This window comes from Chelonoidis abingdonii, chromosome 6 (genome assembly GCF_003597395.2).
Source record: "Chelonoidis abingdonii isolate Lonesome George chromosome 6, CheloAbing_2.0, whole genome shotgun sequence".
In the NCBI taxonomy this organism is placed as follows: domain Eukaryota; kingdom Metazoa; phylum Chordata; order Testudines; family Testudinidae; genus Chelonoidis; species Chelonoidis abingdonii.
Genome location: NC_133774.1, coordinates 94,268,059 through 94,283,286, shown reverse-complemented (window position 1 = coordinate 94,283,286; position 15,228 = coordinate 94,268,059). Strand labels below are relative to the sequence as shown.

The following is a 15,228-nucleotide window of genomic DNA, read 5'->3' as shown; positions in this document are numbered from 1 at the left end:
CCACGGTGGCCAAACAGGAAATGAAATTCAAAAGTTCACGGGGCTTTTCCTGTCTACCTGGCCAGTGCATCCGAGTTCAGATTGCTGTCCAGAGTGGTCACAGTGGTGCACTGTGGGATACCGCCCAGAGGCCAATACTGTCGATTTGCGGCCATGCTAACCCTAATCTGATATGGTAATACTGATTTTAGCACTACTCCTCTCGCTGGGGAGGAGTAAAGAAACCGGTCTAAAGAGCCCTTTATATCGATATAAAGGGCGTCGTTTGTGTGGACAGGTGCAGCGTTAAATCAGTTTAACTCTGCTAAAATCGGTATAAATGCATAGTGTAGACCAGACCTAAATAAGAGAGTGCTGGAATGTTGAGTCTCCAAAGTATGTATGTTCACTATTCGGTTGTTGAAGATATATCAAAGGCAAATGATCCAAAGGGTTAAATGCTTTTTCTACATCAGTTAATGATGACCTCAGAAGGGGGAAAAATGGGAAGTTTTTCTTTTTTTTCTTCTTTAGTTTGTATTTTATGAAATATAAAGCAGATCTGTAAGATGTTGTTTTTGTTTCCTTGCTCATATTTTACTTCATAACTGTCAGGAATGTCAAACCTTGTAATCCTTGTTTTGCTTGAAGCCTCAATGGGGAGGGGCCTCTGTGATGTGGGTTGGGAGTGTTCTTCACCTTTAGTTGAAATGGTGTGATACTGAATCCTGAACCCTGATCTCTTCTTTTAGTTATTTGTTGGGCATTCGAGCTGAATAGACATTGACAAAAACAAAAGAAAAACATAGTTTTAAACATCTGACTAAAAATGTATGCCCCTCTAAATTAATCGGGTTTCACGTATATGGTTTATCTAATGTTACAATCCTACTAAATCTCCTGTAGTCTATGGAGACTTTCCAGTAAAGCATGAAAGAAAAGACCTAAATTTCCACAGTTTAAAAAAGCCTTTATACTTATAATGCATTGCAAAGAAACAAAAAAAAACTCATTGTTTTCCCTTGTCATGTCATCTCTAAAACAAATTCTTTCATCTCAAATCCCTGTGTAACATAGAATATGTTTTGAAGAATGGGTAAGGATTTTTTATATTTGAATTACCAGACACAATCCTGATTGTAGCCTTAAGTCAGACTAGAAACTGCTTGTGCTATTCTGTAGGCAAGAGGGCAGATCTTCATGTGCACCATGGCAGAGCTTGGCATGCCTGGAATGGAGCAGACAGAGACAGCTTTCTGTCCCTTCTATCAAGGGGGCATTATAGGGCTAGCTTAGCCCATGGCACAAATCAAGAGATGCCTGAGGACTGTGCGATGGGTCTTCCTGTTAGCCTGTGATCACCAGAGTGCTGCATATTCCAGTTGCAGCACCTGGGGTGGGATGGGGAGGAGAAGATGGCATAAATAGAGCCAGTTCTGCTGACTTTGTCTCCCAGAAACATGCAAGTAGAATCCCCAGCTGGCTGTTTAAGCTCCCTTTCCATCCTCTTTGTGCTGGCCAAGTGAAGTGCACTGAAGAGTCAGCACAAGTATTTTAGCAAGGATTTTTAGGTCTGAGTTCAGCAGAGCACCAAGGCTTGTAAAATGTACAGTTAGAGAAATCCCTTTTGTGATTACTCAGAGTAGTAATAGTGGCTTCATTTAGAGGCTTATGTAATGATGATGGTTTTTTGTTGGAAAGCATGATTTAACGTGACCAGTAAGGAAGTAGTAAGTTCATATGAGAATTGTTTGTATAACTGGAAGTTCATCAGAATCCAGGGTTTCCCCGACTGTAAATTATTTTCCTTTCTCACTCCTTTAAATATACAGGCATTACGCCTACTGTTGGCTCTGCTGAAAGTGAATAGAAATGACATTATCTTTTAAATAACCAGTTTCTTCCTTGCATGTGTATGGACAAGCAGGTGAACCATTCCAATCCAACATCCAGGTGGCAACTAAAATCAGCCCTGATGAAGGGTAGAAGAGGAATATTGTATGTGTGTGTGCGTGTGTGTGCTGGTGAAATGGACATAGATAGTAATATTATTTGATCATCCCAAAGAATGACAGCTCTGGTCCATCAAATGCTTGCAGTCACATATCATTCTGGTTAGGATCATAGGTATTGCCACACCGGAACAGACCCAGAGTCCATCTAGTCCAGTAACCTGTCTTTGGTAGTGGCCAGCACTAGATGCTTCAGAGGAAGTGTGATAAACCTCCTGCTCCCAAGTAGTTAGAGATTGATTTAAGCCCTGAATCATGAGTTTAACTGTCTCTTCCAACATTGATTAGCTGTAACTATTGTAACTCTGGGTATTCTTGTAATCCCTATATAAATGTCCATTCTGTTTCTGAATTTTGCTAAGTTTTGGTTACATGGCAAATGTTACATTCAGATTGGCATGCTCCAGTTTGACAGCTGAGTATTTGTAAGCCCTGCATGGATACAAAATTTATATCCCCAGATCTAAAGCAGATATCCGTGGAGCCACTGGGTGGGAGATGCACACTGCTGTTTGAACGGGATTCCTGTCCAGGAACACGTAAGCTGCTTGCACACATTAACATGACCAGGAACAGCTGCCGATGAGTCTGACGGACCAAGAGGAGGGGGGCACGTGGAACAGTCTTGCCAGAGGAGCTGCCCGGGCCGGGTGATGGCTCCTGCAAGTGGCAGCCCAACATGCTGCTGCTGTCGCTCTTGCAGTTCCTTGTAGAGCTCTGCGGATATCTGCGTCTGTGGATATACATTTTGTACCCATGTATTTGCACAATAATGGAAGGTACCAGAGTAGAAAAGTCAATTCTAGCTGTAATATGATAGCACCAAATAATATAATTTACAAAAGAGAGACTAACTGCCACCATGTAATTTTTAAGAATTTCTGTATTTTTCACACATTTAAAGAGTGCAGTCAAAGCAAATCTGTTTTACCAGAGGGGAAGTTAATGTTGCCCCTCCCTCTCAAATTGCTATTAATTTTGGGATGCTTAAAATGTAACTTGGGCTTTTGGTCAACTAAAAAATGGAGCAATGAAAATTTCTTGCCAGGTCACTTTTTAAAATTTGGTGGTAGGCTGATAATCTCATTTGTTTGGGATTATGCAAATGAACAGCTTTTAAAATAGAGCTAGGAATAAAGGTAACGGAGTTGGTTAATCAGCTGTAAAATGAGCAGACAAAATACAGATGATAACAATTTAATTAATATGAATGGCACTTTCAGGCCTTGATCCTCCAAACACTTATATGCAAGGATAGTCCAGTTGATTTCAATAGGACTGCTGGTGTGTGCTTTCATGTGTTTGCAGGATTGGGGTCTGAACAGACTTTCTGATGAATAAACTGATTCAGAGAGACTGTAGTATTTGCTTTCACGTGGTTGCTTCATAAGCATTTCAGGCAGGGGTGAAAGTAAGTTTAGAGACTTACTTGTATGCAGAGCAGCCGAGGTCCTGAGCAAGGTTAGGGGGTGGGATGGGGCCTGAGATGGAAGGGACGGGCTGGAGCCAGACTCTGCCCGCCAGCCAGCCAGCCCTTTATTGCTGCCCAGCCCACACCATTGGGCCTCCAGCGTCGATTAAAAGAGTCCAACGCTCCTGGCCCCTATTGCTGCTAGCGCTACCTCGGGGCTCTGACAGTGATTTAAAGAGCCCAGGGCTCCTGGCCGCCACCACTGTCCCAGGGCTCTGGCGATTTAAAGGGCCTGGGCTCTGACTGCTGGCTCTGCCAGTTCGGTTGGCTGTGTACCGGCTTACTTGCACCTCTGATTTCAGGTTAATAGAAGAGTTGAAACTAGAAAATACTATAATTTAAGAGGCACCATCAACTTAAAAATCACATCTCTGGAATTGTTTTCATCTGCTTTTGTTACAACTGTGAAGTTTTCAGTTTTTTGCATAACTGAAAGAGGATGTTAAATGGACACAATGCTATTTCTTGTAAAGTGATTAACATGGAAGGACCTGACAACTCAGAGAAGAGGAAGTCAATGTTTATTTTGGACAGAAGCCCGAGTTTCTCTACTAAAGTAGTACTATTTAAAGGAATTATTGTTGCAATGAAGGGAGGGCTCCAGACTTCATCAGCAGATTAAAACTACTTTAGTAAAGTTTCCTAGGAGAAACTCCCATGCTACAGAAAGCAATGACAGACAGACACGTTGTTAACAAAAACTGCACCTTTTATGCCTTTGAAAGGCTTTTGGCATGGTGCTATAGGCGGATACACATCAGGTAGTTTTCATTTTAGGAAAAATGGCTTTCTTGTGTGCCTAAAATGAATGTGGCTGTTTCTACTTGAACATTTACATATTAGTACCACTCCTTGTGTGACAGCCACTGTCTTGTCTGACACACCAGGAACAGAACTGGGAAACTCCAGGCTGAAAAAAGCACAAGTGTCCACAGTTTGAGCTAAAGAGCCAGGCTCCGTAGGTCAGAGCTCTAACAGTCCAGTATGCTCTATTGATCAGACATGGGGTGGGGGATGCATAACCCACAGTGGATTACACTTGCACCTAGGGAAACAACCTACAGTTGCTGTGAAATACTGACTCTGTGTACTAGTTTTGCTTTTATTATTTTAAAACAATCTCTGATTTCTTTGTGTTGTAGACTTTCTTTCAGAATTGTCATCAAAATGGTCTTTTGCCCATGTTAATTAACCTACTGCATTAAAGAAGAAATATGTTTTGCAGTACTTTGATAGGTATATTAAATCAGATCACATTGTAAATGGGTGGAAATCAACATTTTAAATAGCAATTTGATTGTACATTGAAAAATCTCAAGCAATAGAAGGAATTTTGGTCTGAATGCATAATCAAAGAGTTGCATTTCAGAAGATTCTTTTATGAAACAATAATATAGTTCATCAAGTCTAAGAAAATAAATAGGTTGCACTTTGTGACAATCTAATGCATGTCTCCAGACTTGACTTCTAGTAAAACAATAGCTTCTTGTTAATTTCACAACAAAATATTGTTAAAAATCTGCTACTTGTACGGTACATCTTTATGATTCAACATTTCGTTTTAAATATTCTTTGTAACAAAAAGCAAGTGCTGAATGAGACCAAGTGCTTTTATATAAGCAAACTTTAGAGCAGGGGTCGGCAGCCTTTCAGAAGTGGTGTGCCGAGTCTTCATTTATTCACTCTAATTTAAGGTTTCGCGTGCCGGTCATACATTTTAATGTTTTTTAGAAGATCTCTCTCTACAAGTCTATATATTTATATAACTAAACTAGTGTTGTATTGTAAAATAAACAAGGTTTTCAAAATGTTTAAGAAGCTTAATTTAAAATTAAGTTAAAATGTTGATCTTATGCCACCGGCCCACTCAGCCCGCTGCTGGTCTGGGGTTCTGTTCACCTAGGCCGGCAGTGGGCTGAGGTGAGGCCTGCAGCCAGGACCCCAGCTGGGAAGTGTCTGGCAGCCAGAACCCCAGACCGGCAGTGGGCTGAGCTGCTCAGCCCACTGCTGCTCAGGGGTTCCATCCTCTGGCTCCTGCCAGCCGGGATCCCGGCTGCTGGACCCGCTCAACCCAGTGCTGGTCTGGGGTCCCGGCCCTGCCCACATACAGTGGGTACCTACCTTTTCCCTGGTTCTGGGCCATTCTCTTCCTCTCTCTGCACTGAGCTGAGAGTTGGAGTGGACCAAGCACAGGGCTAGGGGTGAAGGGTCTGGCCAGGAGCTAGAGTGAAGGAGGGGGCTCAGAGTTGGGGCAGGAAGTTTGGGTGTGGGGGCACTTACCTGGGCAGCTCCCAAGTGGTGTGAGGGGTGCAGGTGGGAATGTGAGTGAGGGTGCAGGGGCTCCCATTTGGTGGTGGGGGTGGGGATGTGCAGGGTGCATGGGATGTGGGGGGGCTGGGGATGTGGGGAGTGCAAGAGTCAGGGCAGAGAGCTGGGGGCATGTGAGGGGGGTGCAGGTGTCAGGGTAGGGGGGCTGGGTATGTGTGGGGGTGCCAGTCAGGGCTGGGGTCATGGGGGGTGAAGGAGTCAACAGAGGGCTGGGTGTGTGTGTGGGGGTCAGGGCTCAGGGCAGAGGGCTCGGTGACTGCCCCTCCCGAACCCTCAACCCCCCCTGCTCCTTGTCCTGACTACCCCCTCCTGGGACCCCACCCCCTATCTAAGCCTCCCTGCCCCCTAGGATCCTAGCCCCTACCTGTCCCCTGACTGCCCCAACCCTTATCCACACCCCCTGGACTCCCATCCTATCTAACTGCTCCCCGCCCCCTGACAGGATCCCCAAAACTCTGGACCCATACACCTCCCCCCGCTCCCTGCCTGCCCCAACCCCTCCCCACACCCCTACCTCCTGACAGTCCCCCCAGAACTCTGACTCATCCAACCCCCACAGCTCCTTGTCTCCTGACCACTCCCTCCAGAGACCCCCCCCACACCTTAACTGCTCCCCCAGGACCCTCTTTCCTCCCTGTCCCCTGACTGCCCTGACCCCTATCCGCCCCCCAAACAGACCCCAGGACTCCCATGCCCCATCCAACTCTCCCTGCACCCTAACTACCCCCCAGTATACCACCCCCCCATCCAACCCAGCCTGCTCCCTGTCCCTTGACTGCCCCCACCCCTTACCCAACCGCCCCCCTTACCATGAGGCTCCTCGCTCATCCGGAGCCCTGCCGCCACCTCCGCCGCCACCCCCGTGCGCAGCCCTGCTCCACCCTGCCCCTCAGAGCACTAAGCACGCGGCAGCAGGGCTCCGGATGAGCAGGGAGCATCTTTCCCTCTCCCTGCGGGAGCACCTAGCGCCAGCCCCAGCCCCCAGAGTGCTGTGCGCGCAGCAGCAGGGCTCTCAGGGAAGGCTGGGGAGGGGGCAGCGGCTTGCCGCGCTCGGGCCAGCACTCCGGCCCGGGACCACGGACCATGCGGCTTGCCGCGTCGGCAGGATTTTTAATGACACTTGGAGTCCCAGCAGGTAGCCACGTGCCATTAAAAATTGTCTTACGTGCCATAGGTTGCCGACCCCTGCTTTAGAGGGTTGTACCAGTGTCTTTCTTTATTATAAGTTTTGATTATACTGAAAAATTCATGATGGTTTCATATGAGAACAAAGACGGTCTTAGCCTAGCCAGTCTTGTGCTCTTGGGTGCATTTTAAAAATTCCATCCCCAAATTGAGAGGTTTTGAGTGATTTCACTGCTTCCGATGGAGTTCACCCCCTCTGGATCCAGCTAAACTATTCCTGCGAGAGATGACTTAGTCCTGAGTGATTAAAAAATTACCACAGAAGATCAAACTTTTTTTTGAAGGGAGTAGATTGCACCAAATGATATATAGTTCCAAAATATTTACATTGCATCCCCTATAACCCATCCCACCCACCTTCAAATTATATTTGTTGGACAGTGTGCTATACTGTCATTGTTCTCAGTTTATTTTTTCAGTTTCAGTCTTAACATTAAAGAGCATATCATATAATATATTAGGTTGCGTGCCAAGTCATTTTCTCTTCATCCTTAGTTATGATTATGAGAGAGCATTTTTGTATAAATGGGAGAACAATTTCTTCGCTAGTCTTCTCTGTGAGTACATGCACACTGGTACGTGTGATTGATCCCAGAGCAGAATGTTTGATGGAGCTCCTTCTTAAAATATTGGCATAATATTTGAGTCTGGTTCATACAGTCCTAGACTTTGTTTTTACCTTTATTTCCTGTCATGTATTTTAGAATAAATTGTCACTTCAGGAAATGCTAGGAGAATAGACGCATTTTCTGAAAACTGAAGTCTTTCTAATTAAAATTGTATTCTAAGCTTTCTCTTACGGAGGAAATTTAACTGTTTTAGATTGGGCTAAAACACAACTGAACAGGAATTCTTTTCTGAATTGGCCAGTGTGTGACCTGGTTGATATTCCTTCTTACACATCATCAGTTCAACCTCTGACCTGTCACTGAGGGGATAATAGGGTTGCACAGGTGTAACAAAGGGACTAATTTGGCCTGCAGAAGCTCTGAGTTTGTAGGGCTGACAATTAAGAAGCCTGATTTTACTTGTAAAGTGAACATATTTGTTTTGGAATTCATTGAGAGGCAATAATGATGGAACTTTAAAAAGCCTTTTTATTTTTCCCACACAGAGGCACTGTTCAGAGTAGAACTGCATTGTAAATTGTAGAGGAACTCACTTTTTGCTAAACTTTCTGAGAAATTATGCAGTCCTAACTCAGTACTATAATTCAAGGCTCCTGTGCTTCAAAATGTTGACATTACCAGTGAAAAGCATCCCATTTTTTTTAATCTACATATTTATGTAGGAAATTGTAACAAGTTTATGTATTATTGCCATGTAAATATGGGAGATACCAGATCTTGTATATCTCTTTCAGTTTTCCTGGCATTTTAAAACCAGCAAATAAACTTTGGGGTTTTTTTGGTTTTTGTTTTTTTTTAGACAAATGCTCTAAACATAATGAAAAGATGGCCTGCCTTACAATGACAGAGATGGAAGGAACAGCGACTTCTGCTGTCCACCAAAATGGTGACATCCTTGGGAATGCAAATGCTCCCAAGCAGACAGAGCCAGTGCTTCAGGTTTACCTTTATCATTCCCCGGAGAAGACCGAAGGAGATTATCTTCAGTTTCCAGCTGGCGAATATATTGCAGAAGATATTTGTGCTACTGCTTGTAAAGCTTGCGGTAAGAATATATATGTTGGTTTTTCTAGTGACAGCGTGATCTTGTTTCAGCTTCATGCAACATTAGTTTTTAATATAGTGCACACAATTCCTGACTAAAATGTATTATGCTATAACTCATGCATGTATAGAACAATGTTTTTGTTTGTTTGTTTCTGACCCTTCTCTGCTATGTGAAGTCATTATTTGCTGATTAATAGTAATTACCTCCACATTAGCCATTCAAAACTTTAACTATTTAGGAAGGGTTTATCAACAGAACTGCTTATACCAGCTCTGCAAAGCACCCCGATGAATTTTATGTGCACCAATATGGAGGTGATGTGTGAGGGGGTTCAGGGCTGTGGCAGAGGGTTGGGGTGCAGTGGTGTGAGGGCTCTGGCTCTGGGTGCAGGCTCTGGGGTTAGTCTGGGGCAGAGGGTTGGGTGCAGGGGTGTGGGAGGGGGCTCCAGGATTACAGTGGGGAGAAAGAGGACTTCCCCCAGCTCTCTCCCCCTGCATGGGCTGTGGGGGGAGAGGCACCTCTCTCCCTGCAGCAGCAGCAGCTGTAGGGCTTGGGCTGGAGCTGCAGGATAGGTGCCCCTTCCCCTACCCCAGCAGATCTGGGCCAGGGCTGGGTTCGTGCCATGGGAGGGGCACCCTGGACTGGCCAGGGGCCAGGCTGGGCTGCAGCAGAGTCAGCACCAGCGGAAGTGCGCCCCGTCTGGGGCAGGTTGGAGCCTGGGGGAGGGGTACCCCTCCCCTAGCTGGTCCCCAACCACGGTGGGTTCACTGAGCACTTGCGTGGTGCTAAATAGGCTGCTGTGTGGCCACACAGCTTACAGGGAACTTAGGTTAGAAGTTCAGCTATCTGGAGGACAATAATTCTCTCTTGCAGTAATGTTAACATCTTGAAATTTGTTTTGTTCCACCCGGAAATGAAAACAAAACCTTTCAGATGTTTTTATGAAATGAAATTTGTGTCAGAATGGTGGTTTTTAGATTGACAGCTTTTCAATTTGTCTCTCTCTGTATCAACTGTTGTAAAAAAAGCAAACATCATTCTGGGACATATTAGCAGGAGTGTTGTAAGCAAGAAACGAGAAGTAATTCTTGCACTCTACTCCACGCTGATTAAGTTTCAACTGGAGTATTGTGTCCAGTTCTGGGTGACACATTTCAGGAAAGAAGTGGACAAATTGGAGAAAGTCCAGAGAAGAGCAACAAAAATGATGAAAGGTCTTGAAAACATAATCTATGAGGGAAGATGGAAAAAACTGAGGTTGTTTAGTCTGGAAAAGAGAAGACTGAGAGGGGTTATGATAACAGTTTTCAAGTACTTAAAAAGTTGTTACAAAAAGAAGGGAGAAAAATTGTTCTTCTTAACCTCTGAGGATAGGACAAGAAGCAATGGGCTAAAATTGCAGCAAAGGAGGTTTAGGTTGGACATTAGGAAAAACTTACTAACTGTCAAGGTGGTTAAGCACTGGAATAAATTGCCTAGGGAGGTTGTGGAATTTCCATCTTTGGAGATTTTTAATAGCAGGTTAGACAAACACTTGTCAGGGATGGTCTAGATAATACTTTGTCCTGCCATGAGTGCAGGGGACCATACTAGATGACCTCAAGAGGTCCCTTCTAGTCCTATGAGTCTATGATTGTCTGTCTCTTATGTCAGAAGTTACCAGCAAACGTGGGATCTCAAAACCTTTCTTGACAAAAATGTCATCCAAACGAATATATCTCTATGAAAGTTTTCAGCTCTGACAAAATATGCATATTTCTATGAAATTCCATTTTGTCAAAAAAGTTCTGACTAGCTGTAGTTAGAAATAGCTGTTATAATGACCTATGGTCTTTATCCTGAGCTTGCTAACACTTATATGTATGATAACTTTGCAAATGTGAATAGTTCCTTTAAGTACAGTGGAACTGTTTATGTAGGTGAATTTACTTGCATGCATATATCTTTACAGGACCGTGGCCGTAATGGGTAAATATGGCAAGCAGTAAATAAAAAATAGCTCATTTTGGGCCATAGAGGAGTAAACCCTTTTTAATGGGTAGAGAATCATCAGCCAGGACCGTGGGTTATTATGAAACCTTTTGAGAGGGAGTAGATATTACATATTTACACACAAGAAAGGGATTCATAGAATATTAGGGTTGGAAGAGACCTCAGGAGGTCATTTAGTTCAATCCCCTGCTCAAAGCAGGACCAACACCAACTAAACGATCCCAGCCAGGGCTTTGTCAAGCCTGACCTTAAAAACCTCTAAGGATGGAGATTCCACCACCTCCCTAGGTAACCCATTCAGGTGCTTCACCACCCTCCTAGCTGAAAGTGGTTTCTTAATATCCACGTAAACCTCCCACTGCCAACTTGGGACTATGTGCGCTACTTTTGTATCTGTCATAAACGTAAGCTCACATCCGTGCACCGACTACAACAGCACGTCATGCTCCGAGACTCTGCTTGTGGCTAAAGCTCCCCCTGTTCTAGCTGTGCAAAGGACATGCAGTGGATCCGATCTCGCACCGCCCCTTCTCTTCTGCAGACGTAAAGTAAACCTCTGTGCCATCTGCCGACTCCTGTAAGGCGTGCATAGTGCCCCGCGCTCCCCTAGCGTAGATTGCCACTCTTTTACTATTGCGCTCCGCTGCGACTCAGCCTCCAGACCGTCACCGAGCATTCCAGTTTCTCGTGTGCGTGGTGGCGGATACAATTCTAAAGTAGTGGAGCATGCTCGCAACCTCAGTCCGGGATGTGGAGGCGACACAGACTTGAATGTGTTCCCCTCTCATAGTTATTAGATGCGGAGGCCACTTGTTAAATGCATCTGATCCCTCGGCCATCTCCTCTGGCTAGTAGGTTGTACAATCCTCGCCCTCTCTTACTGATACCCAGCCACTACGAACGGATGTGCAAATTGAGCGCGCGTAACAATATTGCACAGTTGGCTATGCTTCTTGGCAATGAGGCACACTGTGACTCTACCAGCTTCTCGTCCACGTATCCTCAGGTCCTTTTCTGAAGAACTACTGCTTAGCCAACTGGTCCCAGCTTGTAGCGGTGCATGGATTCTTCATTAAAGTGCAGGACTCTGCACTTGTCCTTGTTGAACCTCATCAGATTTCTTTTGGCCCATCCCCCAATTTGTCTATGTCACTCTGGACCGTATCCCTACCCTCCGCATATTTACCTCCCCCCCATTTTAATGTCATCTGTGAACTTGCTGATGGTGTAATTAATCCCATCATCCAGATCATTGATAAAGATGTTGAACAAAACCGGCCCCAGGACCGACCCCTGGGGCACTCCCCTTGATACCGGCTGCCAACTAGACACTGAGGCATTGATCTCTACCTCTTGAGCCCGAATCTAGCCAGCTTTCTATCCACCTTGTAGTCCATTCATCCAATCTATACTTTTTTAATTTTGCTGGCAAGAATACTGTGGGAGACCATAGCAAAAGCTTTGCTAAAGTCAAGCTCTATCACATCTACTGCTTTCCCCATATCCACATAGCCAGTTATCTCATCATAGAAGGCAATCTGGTTGGTCAGGCATGACTTGCCCTTGGTGAATCTATGTTGACTGTTCCTGATCACCTTCCTCTCCTCCACGTGCTTCAAAATGGATTCCCTAAGGAACTGCTCCCATAGGCACCAACTCCATGGGTACTCCGGGGCTGGAGCACCCACGGGGAAAAATCGGTGGATGCTCTTCACCGACTGGCAGCTCTCCTCCCCCGATCACCATGAATTTTCAAAGATAATGGCCAATGGCTCTGCAGCACATCACCCAACTCCCTCAGCATCCTTGAATGCCTTAGATCTGGACCCATGGACTTGTGCACATCCAGCTTTTCTAAATAGTCCTTAACCTGTTCTTTCACCGCTGAGGGCTGCTCACCTCCTCCCCATACTGTGTTGCACAGTGCAGCAGTCCGGGAGCTGACCTTGTCTGTGAAGACCAAGGTAAAAAAGCATTGAGTACTTCAGCTTTTTCCATATCATCTGTCGCTATGATGTCTCCCCTATTCAGTAAGGGTCCCACACTTTCCTGGACCACCTTCTTGTTGTTAACATATCTATAGAAACCATTCTTGTTACCTTTCGCATCTCTTGCTAGCTGCAACTCCAGTTGTGCCTTGGCCTTCCTGATTACACCCTGCATGCTCTAGCAATATTTTCATACTCCTCCCTAGTCATCTGTCCAAATTTCCACTTCTTGTAAGCTTCCTTTTTGAGTTTAAGCTCATTGAAGATTTCACTGTTAAGCCAGGCTGGTTGCCTGCCATATTTGCTATTCTTTTTGGATGGTTTGTTCCTGCGCCCTCAATAAGGCTCCTTTAAAATACAGCCAGCTGTCCTGGGCTCCTTGCTCCCTCGTATTAGTTTTCCAGGGAATCCTGCCCATTAGTTCTTTAAGGGGTCAAAAAGATTCCTTTGAATCCAAAGGGATTCCTTTAGAGCTGTTTAACTTTTGGCCAGATTTTGAAACGAATGAAAGCTGAGAGCAATAGTCAAATAATTGAAACAGTTTTGCTCTATCTGTACACACTTCAGCTAGTTTTAATGAACTGTAGCGGGGTGATGACCTGCTCCAGCCCTGACAGGCTTGGAACCAGCCCTGGGAGAGGGCTGGGAGAACAGCCCAAGCTGAGTGGGGAAACAGCCACAGCTATAGCCATGCCCCAAATGGACTCAGCTGGCCCTGTAAAGGGACTGCTGGGCTGAAGCAGTCTCAGTCTCTCTCTGCCTTTAGAGGGAGAAGGGCCTGACTGCGGGGGAGCATACCTGGGTACCTAAGGTGGAGCAGGGCTGGGAGAAGGCAAGAGGAGCTGGGGAGTTCTGGCCTGGAAACCCCCACCAGGCTGCAGGCCTAGGGTAAGGCCAACTGGATGCTGAGGTTGCAAAAGGGCAGCCCACGGGTAGGCAGAGGCAGCAGATCCAAACCCCTTTGCCTGTGATGAGTGGTTGATACACTGCAGTCTGCCCCAGGGAATGGGGGCTAAGCGATGACTGGCAGTAGCCAAGACTGAGGTGAGGTGGGGACAGTGGATTGGGGGTTCCCCAGGGAGGGGAGACCCAGATTGGTGGGATACTGCTAGGGGACAGCATGCCAGTTAAAGGGGCACTGGGGTCCAGGGAGGGACACGGAGGCCAAAAAGACAGGTGGATCACCGGCCTGCAGAGGGCGCTCCGGAGCTGGAACGAGCTAATTCCCAGAAGTCACCAGCAGGAGATGCTGCAAGAGTGAGTCTGCATCTCTACATGAACTAAACAGAAATTAAACAGCAAAAAATTTTGCTCTCATAAGGTCTAATTTAAATCCAAAAAAGAAATGATAATTAGATAATGGAATGGTGTCTTTAATTCAGATCTGTTGTAACTAGGTTTTATTAGGGGTTGTGGAACAAGAGATTGATTTCACGTGCTGTACTTTAGGTCCTACAATCCTTGGACACTGCACTGTGAGTTAACAATCATCATTCAGTGTCATCTCCTTTGAGTTTAAACATATTTTCTTATATCCTTGCCCCAATTTTTACTGATTTTCATTTATAGTAGACTATAAAAATACCATCTTTCCCCAAAGCTATATGTATTGTCTGAGGAAACTAGGTTGCATGAACTTAATATTTAAGGGAGTTTCGAGTAGTTTGGACAAAAAATATTTAGGTTATTCCTAACTTTTGGTGCTAAGTCTAGGGATGGAAATCACTTTCAGTACAGAGACTTTCAAAATGGGTAAGGCTTTGTATTAAGTTGTTGCAGCTTAGTTGGTATCCCTGTAAATGTGAGGAAATTAGAGTTCATTCCACTAGATCTAAGGCAGCTTTCATAGCATGGTTATGCAATGCGTTTCTCACAGAAATGTGTAATTGATAGTTTTCTGTGAATTAGTGGACCGAAGGTGGTTGGGGCTTGGTCCCTTTGGTAACATTGTTGTGAATGTTTGAATCCACAAGGGGGCACTCGGTCTGGGGTGCTGCTTTGCTAGGTAACTTGTGTTGAGCGTGTATACTTTGCAAGAGTGTGGCTCTGCAAAGGCAGTACACTCAAATAACATTTACATTGGTGAACTCCTTTCTCTTCTAGACATTTGCCATGAATCTGTGTCAGGTTTTTTCATTGCTGTTCCAATAGTGAATAGATATATCCGTGTAATGAAAAATTTAGGCTTTGTATCTTTGTACCTATGAAGTGACCTGTCAGGAACACAAACTGAAAGTACAGTACATAGAGTAAAGAAGTACAATTTTTTTAAATTGTTCCTTCAAACTGTTCAGTCTGTTGTAGGGTGTAATAAACCTCCACTGTTGCCAGCTCTAATTTCATTTAAGGTATATAGTGCAATTTGTTGATCTAAAAAATATTTGAGAGGAATTATTTAAGCTTAGTACTAATATAGACACAAGGACAAATGGGTACAAACTGGACATTAGGAAGTTTAGACTTGAAATTAGATGAAGGTTTCTAACCATTAGAGGAGTGAAGTTCTGGAACAGCCTTCCAAGGGGAGTAGTGGGGGCAAAAGACATATCTGGCTTTAAGACTAAGCTTGATAAGTTTATGGAAGGGATGGTATGAT

General features: G+C 44.9%; 1 protein-coding gene across 4 annotated transcripts in view; it reads left to right on the top strand.

Moving 5' to 3' along the window:
* The window catches only part of JAK2 (Janus kinase 2), a 168,645-nt gene that overhangs the window by 64,460 nt on the left and 88,957 nt on the right, over positions 1 to 15,228 (top strand). For all 4 annotated transcript variants that reach the window (XM_032777884.2, XM_032777893.2, XM_032777900.2 and 1 more), the window contains exon 2: positions 8,404 to 8,649. In XM_032777884.2, coding sequence (XP_032633775.1) covers positions 8,430 to 8,649 — 220 coding nt within the window. In that variant the 5' untranslated portion in view covers positions 8,404 to 8,429. The remainder of the gene's footprint in view (positions 1 to 8,403; positions 8,650 to 15,228) is intronic.